The sequence below is a fragment of the Hibiscus syriacus genome, unplaced genomic scaffold (genome assembly GCF_006381635.1).
Source record: "Hibiscus syriacus cultivar Baekdansim isolate YM2019G1 unplaced genomic scaffold, ASM638163v2 tig00111877_pilon, whole genome shotgun sequence".
Taxonomy (NCBI): Eukaryota; Viridiplantae; Streptophyta; class Magnoliopsida; order Malvales; family Malvaceae; genus Hibiscus; species Hibiscus syriacus.
Window position 1 is genome coordinate 2,075,269 of NW_024063208.1, and position 16,859 is coordinate 2,092,127.

The window sequence follows — 16,859 nt, forward strand, 5'->3', positions numbered from 1 at the left end:
TAGTCTAGTTTTATCAGTATATATAATGGGTAGAATATATATATATATATATATATATATATCATTATGTTTTAAATGGTTTGGAAACTCAAGCAGTTCTAAATAGTTTACGTTAACACACTAAACTATTTAATCACTTCTTGAAAATAGATTTGTTTTTTATGACAAAATATTAATTTATAATTTTTATGCTAACAAGAAAAAAGTTTTAAAGTTGAAATAGGAATGCTTTAAAATGAAACAAAATTTTAAGCGTAAATGTTGTAAAGTTAATGTGACATTTTTAGCATGTATATCAAAACATATACGGGCTATGGGTGTTACAAAAATAAACTCAAACTTATTGTTTATGTACTAACCGCATTACGTTTTTAACAGCAGATACTAAAATGAAACAAAAAACTAAATTTTAGATATAATTTAAAACAACTTGAAGTTTAGTACTAAAACAGATTAAAACTGATAATTTAAGTACTAATTATGTAGTTTAACCAAACAAATAAGCCCAGTATGGCCCAAGTTACCTCTGTACTTAAAAAACCTTTCTTCTTCAAAATTTAGAGTTCTTTTAGAGAAGCCGTTGTAGTCGCAGAAGAGGAACAGCAGAAGAAGCAGGCAATGGGTAACTGATAAAAAAACCTTTAAATTGTTTGAATTTGTTAATTTTGAGGAAATCTGAACATGTTTATTTCATTTTTTGTTTAAACAGCGAGGATTAAGGTCCATGAGTTGAGGCAGAAATCGAAGACCGATCTTTTGGCTCAGTTGAAAGATCTCAAAGCTGAACTTCTCTTCTTCGCGTTGCCAAAGTTACCGGCGGTGCACCTAACAAGCTTTCGAAGATGTAAGTCTATTTCCTTCTCATTTTTGTATCGTTTTATTACGTTTTAGTTCTGGATCATAAGTTTATGTTCTAATTGGGTACATAATCTGGAATTTGATTTCTTAGTGATGAGAGAAAAGAAAGTAGTGAAAGTGAACTTGAAATGGTTTGATGGACACAAGGACCGAGCCAGGATCATTAGACAATAGGAAGGGCTAAATCGTTTGAATTTAAAGTTAGGAACCTAATAAGTATTTAATCCAAAATTTGGGAGGGGAAAAGATTAATTTGAAAATTATTTGAATTAAAATTTACTACTGATAAGCGAAAAGAAAGTAGTGAAATTGAACTTGAAATGGTTTGATAGAGACAAGGGCTGAGCCAGGATTAGACAATGAGAGGGGTTAAATCATCAAATTTTAAAGTTAATAGGAACCTAACAAGTATTTAATACAAAATTTGGGAGGAGCGATGATTAATATGACAAATATTTAAATTAGTAGGGATTAAAATTGTCATTAGACAAAAAAATTGGGGAATTTCTAAGTTATTAGGGACCTAGAAATATTTAATCCAAAATTTGGGGGGCAATGATTAATTTGACAAGTATTTAACTAACATAGACTAAAATAATAGCTTCGGCCCTGGATAGACATGTAACATGTTTTAACCGAGTTAGGGACTTGTATATGAGTTTCATTTATGGTTTGCTAGTTGAATGAATTTGGCCTTGTTGATGTTCCGGTTCTTGATTCATTTGTTTTGGAATGGTGTTCTGATCCCGGTGTTGGTACGGATGCAGCAAGGTGGTGAGGCTGTCCATTGCTCAGGTATTGACAGTAATCTCACAGAAGCAGAAGGCTGCACTGAGGGAGGCATATAAGAAGAAGAAGTTTTTGCCCCTTGATCTGCGTCCCAAAAAGACCCGAGCCATCCGCAGAAGGCTTACCAAGCATCAGGTAGATCCGTTTTGCTCGATGATTCGTGTTTTGTTTAAGTTATATTTTTTAATTCCTCTTGTCAGGTAACTAAAACTGCCGGCATCGTTGAAACTTCATCAAGTACATGGAGAACTAACAATTGCTTTGATTTTTGTGTGTCTACTCTTCGTTTGTTGGTATTTGAAACATTGATTACTTTGCTTGGCAGGCATCATTGAAGACCGAAAGGGAGAAGAAGAAGGAAATGTACTTCCCAATGAGGAAGTATGCCATTAAGGTGTAGGGGTAGGCACCCTCATTCACATTTCGATAGTCCTCTACTTTCTAGTCATTTTGTTTGTAAAACCCGAGTTGTGTTTTCGTTCGATTTTAGCTTCTGTGAACTTTTTCTCCCTTGTCAAAACCAAGATTCTGATCTTTTTGATGCAAGTGGTAATTGATGGATTTTTGCATTTGATTTGCTTCTAAGATTATTATCAATTTATCGTAATGCCTGAATATTAGTCTTATGCAAAAAATATAGCCATTGGATGAATCTAAATGGATGACTGAGATAAAAATTGCATGTATTGACATATCCTAGAAAAATAGAATCACTTAAACGCGATCAACAGGTCGAGGAACGGGTTGCCAACCTGTGCATACTTGAAGGACATGCTTCAAAGAATCCGATGGAGCTTCCATTGTCCATGTTTTGTAATATTCACTTGGATGGAACATATTTTCACTAATGCCTGCTAGTATGCATGTTTGTGCCCCATTCAGAAAAATGTCTCCTTCCGATCTTATTATGCCGGAACATGAGTCTTCTCGGTCGGCTGCCTATGTTTACGACCAAAAGCATCATTTGAAACAAATCGAGTTAAATGACAGCTACTGTTTCCCTTTAAACTTGAAACATAATGCGAAAAGCATATGGTCAAAGTGGACTGGTCAGTTTTGATTTGAACACAATTTAGCTTGATGTGATCTTTAAGGTAAAACAGCTTGAACTTGATAAAATAACTCGAACTCAAAGTAATCAAAATCAGTTTTAGTAAAAGATTGTCACCTTCTCTGTGTAAAATTCGAAGGTTTTCTTCTTCTTTCCAGCTTCATATATGTTGCATTGCGAGTATATCTAATCAACATGAAACGCACAATTAGGGAACAAATTATGAAATTAGGTAATTTTAATCCCTATCACCTTTTAGGGCATAGGTTGGGTTTTTGGACAACCTGAGTTCGAGTATTATATTTTTCTACCCATCACTTGACCTGAACCAAGTTTAAGGAGGTTTTACACGATCCGACACAAAATATATATATGTATGTATGTATGTATGATATTTTTTATTAGGTAAAATAAGGACCTATTTAATAAAATATAAAATGGTATTATTAATCTTATCCCCAAATATTTAAGAGTTATATTAATATACTCTAGTCAGGTCATAACTTTTTCACCTTAAATCTAAATTCAACTCGAATCATATCTTGAGAGCATCTACCTCGAATATGATTTTGTTTTTTTAAACTGACTTTATAAAATCAAATCGAATCAAAATTTATCAAATTTAAATATCATGTTCATCTCTAATCCCGACTCTATACATAATTGAAACGTACCTGGGCTTCTACACTTGCACAAACAGCATAAACTTCCCAGTTTCGAGTATAATTGTTGTACAAATGAACTTTCCCAAACCTAACACGAGGTTGTCTTTGTCGTGTTCCATCGAAAAAACAAAGGTGAATCGTCACCCGAATACTCCTATCTCCTACATGATTAGGGTCTGCCCCTATAAGCATCGTTTTATCATGTTGAGTAAAATAACATCTGAAAAAATTTACAGAAAGACAAGGTTAAACAACGTACTAAAAACTCGTATCCGACACATATTCGAACAAGGTACGGCGATTACTTCCTCGACATTTGTTACCATGTGTATTATCGATATGCCATGTCCGAATCCGAGTAACGTACTCATAACTTACCTCGAGACGGTGACATCGGTGCTTCCTCGGGTGATATCGATCAGGCCGTCATCGTAATCTTTGAAACTACACCTATCGATCCAAATATGCTTTGAATTCGGTTTTATTTGAATCCCGTCAACATCGTGTCCTCTGCCTCCCTCTAACTCCATGTTACAAATTATCACATTTTCACTCTCTTTCAATCTCAATCCTTTTCCCATCAGCTTTACTCTTTCTCCTCGTCCATCGATTGTCTTGTGAGAACCGACGTGTATGTACGACGATAGTTGGATCGTTCCCGACACATTGAACACGATCCAACCTGGTTCCGGACTCCGGCAGGCTTCTCGGAGAGAACCCTGACCGTCGTCTTCGAGGAGATTATACACAATATATGTATCAATTAATGAATTCAAAAGAGAGAGAGAAAAAAAATCGTTAGAGGGAACGGACCGGATAATGAGGTGACGGGAAATAGAGGACCGTGGAGACCACCGATGGCAAACCGGCCGAAGCCCTCGGCTTGACCGGCGATTGATCTTAGGGTACAATCTACGTCAGCATACGGAAGGGATGCCATATTTTAGTTCTTCTTCTTGTTTTGCTTAACGCTGTCCTAAGATGTTTTGAAAAGTCGTTATTTTCCGTTACTTGAACGTGTTCGGTGGGAATTTCCTTTTAGTCCGGGTTGATTACCAAGTCGTTATATCGATCTTAAACTGATACCAAGTAGTTTTAAGTTTCGCTTTCATAAAATTTTAAGGATAAATAACACAACCGCTCCCCCGACTATGGGGAATTACTTTGTTGAGTCTCTCAACTATTGAAAGTTACAAAATCGTCTCTTAACTATAAGGCGATGTTTTATTGAGTCCCCCAACTATTAAAAGTTTCAAAATAGCCATTTGACTATACATATGTTCTAAACTCATCATTCTCCGTTAAAAAAATGGGCAATCCTTAGAGTTGGATATTAACATGTTCACTGTGATATGATAAAAATTTGATCCAAAAATTGTTTGAGTTGTATTTTGTGGATCAAGTCTATGTTTATATTATACCGTCGAGTCAGCGCTTGAAACATTATGTAACCAAGCAGGTGCTTGAAAGCAACGACGATGTTAGTGGGCATCATTAAAGTATGATTTTATCATATCATAATCAACAGATTAACGTCCAGCTCAGACGACCGTCAATTTTCAACGAAAAATGACGAGTTTAGAACGTATGAATAGTCGATCGACCATTTTGTAACTTTTAATAATCAAACCCTGTAGTCGAGACAATTTTATAGTTTTTGATAATGGGAGACTCAATAAAATAGTGCCGTATAGTTGAGGAACCATTTGTGCACTTTACTCAAATTTTGATGTGATTTGATCATTTTTCAATCCGTATGTATTTATACCAATACATATCAGTATGTAGGAATTGGTATAAAATTTTAATTCAAATTAGTTTTATCTTTTCATCTCATCACGCATTCATGTTTAAAATTATGAGAGAATGTTTAATGTTACATGTTTATCGAATATTATTCCTATATAATTGAATATCATCAAGCTGAATATGGGATTTAAAATTTAGGGTTCGTAAAAGCACACTAACAAGAAGAAAAGAGAAAAGAAAAGCACTTTCAATCACTCCCAATTCTTTATTCGTCCTCTGTCTTTTGCTTTTCTTTCTTTAAACTTTCTTTTTCCTTATTTGCATATTTTATATTGGTATAAAATATTATTAGTTAAGCGTTAATAAAATAAAAAATATTTTTTTTGAAATAATAACGGCAGCTCTTCATTTAATAAAATAAAGATATATAAATTAACATATAAAATATTAAGGGACTACAATTTGTGTCAAATATTAAATTTTCAAATAAGTGTATAAATTATACTTTTGTGTCAAATAATTGCCTACATGTTTTGGTATATCCGGGTACCTAATGTTACAAACGTTAGCATTTTAGGTGTCCGGGTTGTCAACGACATTAATTTTTTCCGTTAAGTGACACATGTACCTAGTAATTTTGAAATTTATTTTTAAAAAATATTATTATATTTATAAAACCCTAACTTTTCTTATATCATAAAACAGTCCCAAAATCCTAAATCCTAACCTTAATCCGCCGTCACCGCCTTCTCCGGCCACGACCACCGCCGCCGACGTAGTCATTGTCATCATCCTAGTTATATGCGGCTATAGTTGTTGCCGATTCACCATCGAAATTGCGTGGGATCGTGATTTTCATCCTAGGGTTTGTGGGATTTAAAACGTCAATTTGTCGTCGATCGATTGTAGACCGGTCACGATTTCATAGGAATTTTGGTCGCCATGGGAGGGGAAGTCGGGTGGAGCTTTTTCGACGCCAAAGGGCGGCGGTCAGCGTGAGTTTAGGAGTTAAAATAATTTTTTTAAAGTTTAAAAATTATTTCAAAATTAATATTTTTTATTTTTAAAAATATATATAATTTTATTTTAGACACTTATTTAGTACAAAAGGCATAATTTGTACACATTTAAGCCAAATAATAATAATATCGGATCAGATTTGAGCAGCATCCCTACAAGTGTCTCTTGGTCGTTCTAAAGAGGCAAAACAGTTTAGGTTTTATTATCTGATGATTGATTGGAAGTAAATTAATCATTTAGCTTAACTTTCACCTAATTTGTTCACTTTTTTTCTCAATTATTATATTATAAGCTTTCAGCCTTTCAAGACAATATAAAAGTATAAATTATTGAACTAAAAAATATTTTTTTTATTAATTCATCCTTTACGATCCTAAAAATTATCGAAACTTGTTAAGATCAAAGAAAATTATTGAAGCTCTTTAAGACGAGAGAAAACTATCAACTCGTCTCTAATAGTGTATTGATAAATATGATAATTTTTTGTTTCGATTTAATCTGATTTGATCGAATATTTTTAAAATTGAGGGTTGGGTATAGTTTTTGGGGTTGAGATTGGATTTAGGTAAAATCCATCTCTCTAGATTTATTAAAATATTTTTTGTTTTATAATTAATTATATATTTTAGATCTTTTTAATTAAAATATTTTTACTACATCAAATTGAAATTAGGTCAAGTTAAATTATATAAAGATTTTTAAATTTCAAATCGAGACAATAAAAAATTTGATATGATATTCTAAAATGAAACTAAAATATGAATGGAAAGTGAAATGAAATTAATGAATAAAGTATCTGGGATTCTGGATGTACCCAGAAATCCAGGACCCATGTTTTTATTAAAAATAATATATTTACTTGTCATTTTCAACTGTTTAAATTTTAATAAAAAGGCTTAATATAAACATAATGCATCAATTTTATATCGAAAAACGATTTAGTGTTTAATTTTTTTACTAAAAATTAAAGTTTAACGTTTTTTTTTTTAATAATAAAAATATTAATTTTTAATGAAAAATTAAAAAACTTAATTTATTTACAAAAAACCCTTAAACATTTAATGAAATTATAAAAAACTCAAAAAAAAATTAAAATCTCATCTCAACCCCGTTACCATGGTGAAACATCGAGAAGCACTGACGGAGTGATGGCGAGATGGATTTTGAGCGTAATTGGACGGTGGTTCAAGTGGTGGTGACGGCATGACATATGGATAATTGGATCGGTCGGAATCGATGAAAAACAACGAGGGTGCTTAAAATCCGATAGACCTTCGAACGTTTCTCCATGGAAATGGTGGCAGGTTATGGCGAAAAGCCAACGAGGATTTGATCGGGAGTCAACGCCAATCCTAACGACAGTGACGGTGAAGGCCATAGTCGGTCGGTCGACTGACGACCATGGAAGGTTGGGGGAGGATGAACTGAAGAAAGGGGGAGAAGAAAAGGTGGGGGTGGGGGGCTTGCGTCCGAGAGTTCATTGTTTTTCTTAATAAAAATTATTTTTTATTTTTAAAATTTTTAAAATAAATTCTCAAAATTACCATGGTTCGACACGTGCCACTTAACGGTTGTTTTTAATGGCAGACATCTAAAAGTAAAATGTTAGAAACATTAAGTACCTATTTTTAACAAAAAAAAAAGCAGACACTAAAGATTTTTTCGAGGTAAAGTTTAGACATTTATTTTTATATTAAACCTAGTAAAAATTATTTGAATAAAATATTAATGTATTTTATTTATTAATATAAAATTAAATTAAATTTTAGTTTAATATCATAATTTTAATACCTTACACGATATATAAAAGCATTTTTATAATTATAATGAGAAATGAAGAGTTTTATCTAAACTTAACTCGATTCGATTAAACTTAAAATATTTACCCGAAATTTAAATTTTATAAAAAAATATTCTATCAAATCAAATCGAAATAAAATTTATCAGATATAAATTTATTTTATCATCCGTGATTCAAAAAAAGACTAAAAAATGCTCTGTAATGGTTGTAGTTTACATTGTTCCGACTCTTCATTTTTCTTAAAAGGTATTCGAATTCCGAATAATATTCAGCCTCTCCAAAGGTCCGGCCTCTCTTGACCTTCGGAAACTGCAATATTGGAAGCTGACAATGAGTATAACCCATCACCAAGACTTCTTTTTGAGCTCATTGGAGACCGCTTGCAATGTGCAATGGCCCCCTGAATCGGACTCTCCATCTCAGCATTCACGCTGCTGCTGCGTCTAAGAAACTGCAGGTACTGGAAACCGTTCGAATTTGAGGACAAAGAAGAAGACGATGATGAAGAAGTTGAGGACTTGTTCATCGAAGAAAATCGTTTGATTGCCATCGAAAACGACCTCCTATGCCGATTATCGGCCAATTTCCTCCCTTTATCCGAATCGATTCGTCCGAGTTGACTTTGATTTGACTTCGGAATCGGAATACACACTTTATTGCCATCTTTAGTAGCTGAAGCTGCGGATGTCTCGTTTGAGCATCCGGATTTCCCCAAAAAAACATTAAGATAAGACTTTGAGGTCTTTAGCCTCGAGCTCAACTTAAGCTTTTTAGTCCAAGGCTTCTTCGGATTCTCGATTTCGCATACATATCGGCCTACATCAATCTCGTTCGAGTACTCGAACAACAATGAGTACTCGAGCGAATTCAACTCCCTACTAACCAAACACGACTCACGAGGCGAGATATTACACGATTCAAACGGAGTACTCGTCGTAGTTGGCGTCGTGACGGTAGCAGTGGCCAATGGGGTGCCGTAGAATTCTTCAAAAACGCCATTTTCGCAGCTGTGAACCGACTCAAAACCCTGATTTTCGAGGAGGGGAAGAAGCTTGCCTTTGTAGAATAGTTGATCATGTAGGGAAGTGGTGGGTTGTCTCTCCATTGAAAGTGAAGACATCTGGAACTCAAACTCCCTTGAGTTTCTGGGATTGCTCAAGAAGTTGGAAAATGAAGTGATTTCCATGTCTATGTACTCATCTTCTTCAATAGAGTTCACTGCCATTTTCAATGTTTTTTAAGGTGTTGAAGAATCGGGTAAAGAAAACGAAAGAACACAAGAATTTTAACGAGGTTCGGCAATGTGCTTACGTCCTCGGTGCTTAGACGGCACTAGAAGTTTTATTCAATGTCTCATAGGTTTAGATTACATCTCTATTTATAATAAAAAACCTGGTACATAATTACATAATTAACCTTGTACCGTACCGCGGGGCCTACGCCCCCGCACCCCCAACCCATATAATCGTAACCCCCTCTACGAGACTTTCTTTGTAAGGACAATTGATGTTCTCTTCGCTCACTCCGCTCCATCCCCTGTCCTCTTTACCGGTATATTTATGAGCCATACCTAACAAATCTCCACCTTGGCGAATATCCTGCCTCTTGGAAACTTCAATGTGGGTTGGGTTACCTTACTTCTTTAACAACTCAAAATATTCAACAAGTCCAAGCAATGCTTGAACTTGTCTGTCATAACTAGCTTGGTGAACATATCAGTGGCATTCTCATCAGTATGTACCTTCTGAAACAAAATCTCTCCAGATGCAACCAACTTTCTGATCTTGTGGAACCTTACATCAATATGTTTAGTTCTAGCACGATACACCTAATTCTTATCCAAGTGAATAGCACTTTGATTGTCACAAAGCAACTGAACTCCACCTTGCTGAACACCCAACTCCTTCACTAAACCAGTAAGCCATAAAACTTCTTTTGCAGCTTCAGCCACTGCCATGTATTCAGCTTCAGTTGTAGATAGTGCCACAACATATTGAACATAGACTTCCAACAAATAGGTCTTCCACCAAGAGTAAACACATACCCTGTCATAGATCTTCTATTATCCAAGTCACATACATAGTCTAAATCCACATATCCTACAACCAAAGGATTATCCCGCTGACTACCAAAAACAATTCCATATCCCACAATACCCTTTAAGTACCGAAAGATCCACTTGACTGCTTCCAATGTTGCTTACCAGGTTTAGACATGTACTTACAAACTTGACTAACAACATGAGCTAAATCAGGACGAGTACATACCATTGCATACATTAAGCATCCAATAGTATTAGAATACGGAACCTTTGCCATATCTTCAGCTTCTTTATCTGTCTTAGGGCACTGTTCTGATGAGAGTTTAAAGTGATTCGCCAATGGAGTGCTCACTGGTTTTGCGCTGCTCATCGCAAACCTTTCTAGCATTTTCTCAACATAACCCCGTTGAGATAGCCACAGTTTCCTTGAGTCTCTGTCCCTACAAATTTCCATTCCAAGAATATTCTTTGCAGCACCTAAATCTTTCATATCAAATTCCTGACTCAATAAAGTTTTCAAACTGATAACATCATCCTTGTTCTTCGCAGCAATTAACATATCATCAACATACAGTAACAGAAAAATAAAAGAACCATCATCAAGGCTCTTAAATAGACACAACAATCATACTCATATCGGTTGTAGCCAATCTTGATCATATAGGAGTCAAACCGTTTATACCACTGTCTCGGAGATAGTTTCAACCCGTAAAAGATTTCTTCAATCTGCAAACTAAATGCTCGTTTCCAGGTTGAGTGAAACCTTTAGGCTGCCACATGTAGATCTGCTCTTCTAAATCACCATGCAAAAAAGCAGTTTTAACATCCATCTGCTCTAAATGAAAATCCCAATTAGCCACCAATGCAAGTATTGCTCGGATTGAAGTGTGTCTGACCACAGGAGAAAAAATTTCATCATAATCAACTCTTTTTTACTGTGAAAAACCCTTTGCTACCAAATGAGCCTTGAACGTCTCCCCCTCTTTTTCTGTTACTGTTGGTTTCTTCTTATACACCCATTTGCAACCAATCGACTTCTTACCCTCAGGAAGGTGAACCAACTCCCATCTACGATTGTGATTCAAAGACTCCATCTCCTCAACCATGGTAGCCATCCACTTGTCGTTTTCCTGACTAGTAATGGCATCATGAAAAGTAATCGGGATTATCAATGCTAACAGTAAGTGCAAAAGAGACCAAGTCTTTAAAACTCAATCTGTTCGGGGGCTTTATATTCGTCCGTCTCACCCAGTCTCTGGCGAGACTATAATCCTGCAAATCATCCGTAGCGGAACCTCCAGAATTCGGTTGAGAAGTTTTTGATTTCTCAACTGGAAACTGCTCGAAATCCACCACTGTAGTGTCTTTTTTCTGCTGCAACATGGATTGTTCATCAAAAACAACATCTCTACTGATCACAATTTTCTTCGCAACTGGATCCCAGAACTTGAATCCTCTGACACCTTTCTTGTAACCCAGAAAAATGCACTTATTCGATTTTGCATCAAGTTTGGATCTCTCATCAGCAAGTACATGCACATAAGCATGACAACCAAAAATCGTAATTGATCAAAACTAACATCATGATCAGTCCATACCTCTTATGCAATTTTCCCAGCCAATGATGCCCTTGGCGATCTGTTGATAAAATAACACGCCATGTTAACAGCCTCAGCCCAGAAGTGTTTGGGAAGCCCGCATTCAACCGTAAACATCTGGCTCTTTCATTCAACGACCTGTTCATCCATTTCGTAACACCATTTTGTTGTGGTGTCTTGCGTACTGTAAAATGTCTCTTAATCCCATGCTCCTTACATAAGTGTAGAAACTGTGAATCTGTGTACTCTGTACCATTTTCAGACCGCAAACACTTGATTTTTCGTCCTGTTTGGTTTTTTACCTCATCTTTCCACAGCTTGAACTTCTAAAAAAACGTCAGACTTCTGTTTCAAAAAATACACCCAAACTTTCCGTGAAAAATTGTCAATAAAAGTAACATAATACCTAGATCCACCCAAAGACCATACATCAGAATGCACATAATCAAGAATCCCTTGAGTTATGTTCTTCGCAGTCTTGAAACGGACTTTAGTCTGTTTACCAAGAACACAATACTTGCAAAAATCGAGCTTACAACTTTTGACACCATGCAACAAATTTCTTTTGTGTAATTCTGTCATACCACGTTCACTAAGATGAGCACGACGCATATGCCACAGTTTTGTAGTATCATCACAGGGACTCAATAGAATGAACTCCACCTACAACGGTACTCCCTAACAATCTGTGAATATTCCCTGCAGTCATCTTTCCTTTCATTACAGTCAAAGCTCCTTTAACAATCCGAATGGTTTCCCTATCCTCATCAGCCTTAGGGATAAAACCATTCTTGTACAAAGTGCCCAAAGAAATCAAATTATTCTTCAAATCTGGGATATATCAAACACCACTCAACGTCCAAACAGATCCATCATACATCTTAATTCTGACATCATCAATACCAACAATATTGCAACATCGATCATCACCCAAATAAACAGAACCAGAATTAACCGACCCGTATGTCGAAAACCATTCCCTATTTGGCGTGATGTGATAAGAACATCCAGAATCAAGAATCCAAATATCTGTCAATTGAGTCGTTGAAATAGAGAGCATATCACCCTCATTGCAATCAGAGTTGTCATCCTCGACCACATTCACAGACTTGGATGAATCATCACGCTTCTCATCAGTCTACTTTTTCAACTTCTGATAGTCTCGCTTCATATGTCCCGCCTCCTTGCATTTGTAACAGTGAATTGTCTTCTTATCCCTATATTTGGATTTGGAATTCCGTTTGCCAGACCCTGCATTCTTTGGCTTCCGTCAACGGTCTCGATTACCCTTGACATATAAGCTATCGTCTTGAGAGCTTTCCCCTGCATTATGCTTCTGCTGGTTGTGAGCCAACAAGGTTGTAGTAATCTCCTCAACGTTGATAGTCTCTTTCCCATATGTAAGAGTAGTCACCATGTGTTCGTAAGAGGGAGGCAACGAACACAACAAAATCATCGCTATGTCTTCATCCTCAATTTTTACATCAAACAGAGCCAAATCAGAAACGATTTGATTGAAGACATTCACGTGTTGCGCCAAATCATGATCGTCCTGCATCTTCTGCCCATACAGCCGCTGCTTTAGATACATTTTGTCGTTAAGGATTTGGACATAAACTGACTTTCCAACTTCCTCCAAATTTCGTCTGGAGACAACAGATGCATGACGTGATACATGACCTCGTCCGCCAAGCATAATCGTATGGTTCCTACCGCTCGCTGTTGCAATTCTTCCCAATCTTCCTTCTCCATCGACGCCGGCTTTGTAGGTCGCAAAGCCTTCAGGATCCCTTGTTGCGCCAACAGATCCTTCACCCTCGTTTTCCATAATCCGAAGTTACCATGACCATCGAATTTCGCAACTTCGAATTTTGCTCCTGACATCTGATACCAATTGTTGAAGAATGGGGTAAAGAAAACGAAAGAACATGAGAATTTTAACGAGGTTCGACAATGTGCTTACGTCCTCGCTTCACTCACTCCGCTCCATCCCCTGTCCTCTTTACCGGTATATTTATGAGTCATGCCTAACATAAGGTAATAATCTCTCAATGTTAGATGAGAGGTGAGCTTTAAAAAGACGGAGTTGATTGCACTCTTTATAGTGGTAATGCTAAAATATATTTTCGGGTGGACATCAGATTATGTTCTTTCTAAAGATATTTTCGGGTCAGGTTTGAATTTAATATGAAAAAAAACCTAATCAACCCGAGATAATGTTAAAATATCCCTTATATTTATTTTACCTAATAAAAATAATTTTTTATATATATTTATATCGAATCATGTTAAAATGTGTATTGATTTTTATCTAAAAAATAAATAAATTTTGAATTGAATAAATATTTCTTAAATCCAAATCGGATCAAATATGAGTAGAATAAAAATTTATCCTGACTCGATCCATGACCATCCATCCTTTATACATAAGTTGAACTTAAGAACTACATTTATAAATGACCATATTACTATAACTTTGGTGAGCTGAGAGCATCATCAAATCATATATTTATATCAAAACACATACTCGTATTTAATCACTACATTTGAATTGAATATATATATCATGAATCAAAAAATTTTAGTGATATTTGTTATTATCATTTGGTGAAGAGTATAAGCTTTCGTTATTAAAAAGTTAATAAATTTTAAACAAATGTTAATTTATACTCACCCTAGATTAATAAAAAAAATTAAGTATATTTGTGATTCGTTTGAGAGGAAGGGGATCACAAAGAAAAACCGGAATCGGCCTTTTTTGGTGACTTCATTGTTCAAGCTGGATTACTTGAGATGGGTTTCAATGGTCCTCAATATACTTGGCAGAGGGGAGACCTGAGCCAGAGACTTGATCGGTGCTTATGTAACAATCAGTGGTACAGTGTTTTTCAAGCTTCTGAAGTTTTCCATCTGCAGAAGGTGGGTTCTGATCATAGGCCAATCCTAATGTCAACTGTGAATCCAAAATCACACCATAAAATAGTCCCTTTCGTTTTGTGGCAGCCTGGAATGAGCATTCGAATTTTGAGAGGTTCCTGGAAGCCTCGTGGAATAAGAATGTTCCACTGTTCTCTAGTCTTACAGAGTTCCAAAACAAATGTAGAGCTTGAAACATGGAAGTCTTTGGCAACATTGGCAGATGAAGACCTTATTGCTAGCCAGGATTCGGGGATTGGAATGGCTTTGGAGAAAAATGAGACCGTATACCTTTTGGAGCTTTATGAAGCTCTTAAAAATGAGTTAGATAAGGTACTCGAACAAGAAGAAAGCCTCTGGCATAAAAAATCGAGAAGTCAAGGGATCATGAAGGGGGACCGAAATACAAAATACTTCCATGCCTCTACCATTAAAAGGAGGAAACGTAATAGCATTCATATGCTTCAATTGGAGGACGGCCGTCGTTGTGATAATCAAGCAACCTTGCAAAGCCACGCAGTTAATTTCTTCTGTAAGTTATTCACTTCTGAGCCCCGCCAAAACTCAGGTAGTGATTTTAGTGGGGTTTTCAAGTCGATTGCTATGGAGCTTCTAAATGGTTAACCTCTTCAGTGAGACCGGAAGAAGTTTGGGATATGGGTCCGTTGAAAGATCCTGGGGTTGACGGGTTTTTTCCCCCAGAATATTGGTGTCTTTGGAGGTGATACTAGCTACCAGGTTAAGGATTTCTTGGAGATTGGAGTCTTACCAGATGGGGTCAATAGAACTATGCTTGTGATTATTCCGGAAATTGAGACGCCTGAGAAGATTTCGCAATTCCGACCGATCAGTCTGTGCACGGTATCGTATAAAATTATTACAAAGATTTTGGCGAACCGATTGAAACCGCTTTTGCCAGACTGAGTATCTGAAAATCAGTCCAGTTTTGTTCCGGGAAGGAATATCACGGACAATATCATTCTCGCCCAAGAAGTGATTCATTCGATGTCCGGTAAGACGGGCAAGAAGTCGTGGATGGCGATAAAGGTTGACCTTGAGAAGGAGTATGACAGATTAGAGTGGAGTTTCATTGAGGAGACCTTTACAGAAGCAGGTTTGCCTGAAAGGTTTGTTAGATGGATAATGGTGTGCATTACTTCTGTTTCTACGCAGATTATTTGGAATGGTGATGTGACTAAAGTTTTAATCCGAGTAGAGGAATTCAACAAGAAGATCATGTTTCTCCGTACATCTTTGTGCTGTGCATGGAAAGACTGTCTCATGCTATAAACAGAAGAGTTGCAAGTGGCACGTGGAAGTAGATTCAGCTATCAAGAAATGGTCCCGATATTTCTCATCTTTTTTTTTGGTAGATGACTTAGTTCTTTTCGCAGAAGCCTCCATGGAACAAGTAGGGGTTATCAAAGAGGTCATGGAACGTTTCTGTGCCTGTTCGGGTCATTGAGTCAGTGCTACTAAAATGCAAATGTTCTTTTCTAAGAATTGCAATAATACTTTGAGAGGGATGATTGCCCGTAGTCTTGGTTTTGAGGAGGTGAAGAATCTTGGGAAGTACCTCGGAGTCCCCCTCTTGCATGGAAGAGTAACCAAGGCAACTTACAAGTACCTACCTGAAAAAGTTGAGAAACGCTTGGCAGGTTGGGTGGATAAGTCCCAGTCCCTTTATCTGGCGGGACGCATTACACTTGCTAAAGCTGTGCTTCAGGCGATTCCCTATTATGCGATGCAGTCAACCTGGTTACCAAAGGGGATTTGCGATTCGTTGGAAAAGTTGATCGGACGTTTTGTATGGGGCTTTGATGGAGATACCAGGAAAGTTTCATTAGTAGACTAGGAGACGACTAAAGCAACTGTCGAAAATGGAGGCCTGGAAATCAAGGATTTGTATCATCAAAATTTTGCTTTCATTATGAAGATAGGGATGCAACTTCTTGGAGAGGAGAATAAATTGTGGATTCGAGTTTTAAAAGCAAAGTATAGGTGGACGGAAGTGTTTCCAACTTCAATCTCTCGGCCACGTTGCAGCAAGTTATGGAAAGGGCTCAGTTGCATTTGGGAAGAAATTAGAAATAACACTCTTTGGCACATTCGAAATGGTAATCAAACGGATTTTTGGTAAGACGTTTGGGTGGATGGAACTGGTCCTCTTTCTAATCACCGGTTGCAGGAGGATCCTCCACCTCCGGTGTTGGTAAGCGATATGATACATCCGACTGGTGAGTAGGATTGGGAGAAATTGAAGGCGTGTATTCCTATGCATATATGCTATCGCATTGCAGCAATGCCCCTCCCCCACCCCCAGAGGCCAGATTTTGCAAACGACACTCTAGTTTGGCAAGGGGAACTGAAT

The 16,859-nt window shown here is 36.7% G+C and overlaps 3 protein-coding genes and 1 pseudogene across 3 annotated transcripts; 2 read left to right on the forward strand and 2 right to left on the reverse strand.

The window, feature by feature from the left end:
• The first annotated feature begins 595 nt into the window (after positions 1-595).
• Positions 596-2,190, forward strand: LOC120172661 (annotated as a pseudogene).
• A 171-nt stretch (positions 2,191-2,361) lies between these two features.
• Positions 2,362-4,316, reverse strand: LOC120172768 (probable pectate lyase 4). Its single transcript, XM_039180150.1, has 5 exons — positions 4,177-4,316; positions 3,742-4,093; positions 3,373-3,583; positions 2,816-2,884; positions 2,362-2,586 (listed from the first exon to the last, which is right to left on the reverse strand). Exons 1-5 carry the CDS (start codon positions 4,301-4,303, stop codon positions 2,362-2,364), a joined length of 984 nt encoding a protein of 327 aa, XP_039036081.1. The 5' UTR covers positions 4,304-4,316.
• Positions 4,317-8,201: 3,885 nt separating this feature from the next.
• LOC120172769 (probable membrane-associated kinase regulator 4) lies at positions 8,202-9,161 on the reverse strand (the record flags this gene model as incomplete). Its single annotated transcript, XM_039180151.1, has 1 exon — positions 8,202-9,161. A coding segment is annotated over one exon (960 nt), but the record flags the coding sequence as incomplete, so codon positions are not given.
• Positions 9,162-14,365: 5,204 nt separating this feature from the next.
• On the forward strand, positions 14,366-16,343 carry LOC120172771. Its single transcript, XM_039180152.1, has 4 exons — positions 14,366-15,073; positions 15,191-15,349; positions 15,428-15,615; positions 15,959-16,343. The coding sequence occupies exons 1-4, from the start codon at positions 14,366-14,368 to the stop codon at positions 16,341-16,343; spliced, it is 1,440 nt and encodes a 479-aa protein (XP_039036083.1).
• The last annotated feature ends 516 nt before the right edge of the window (positions 16,344-16,859 follow it).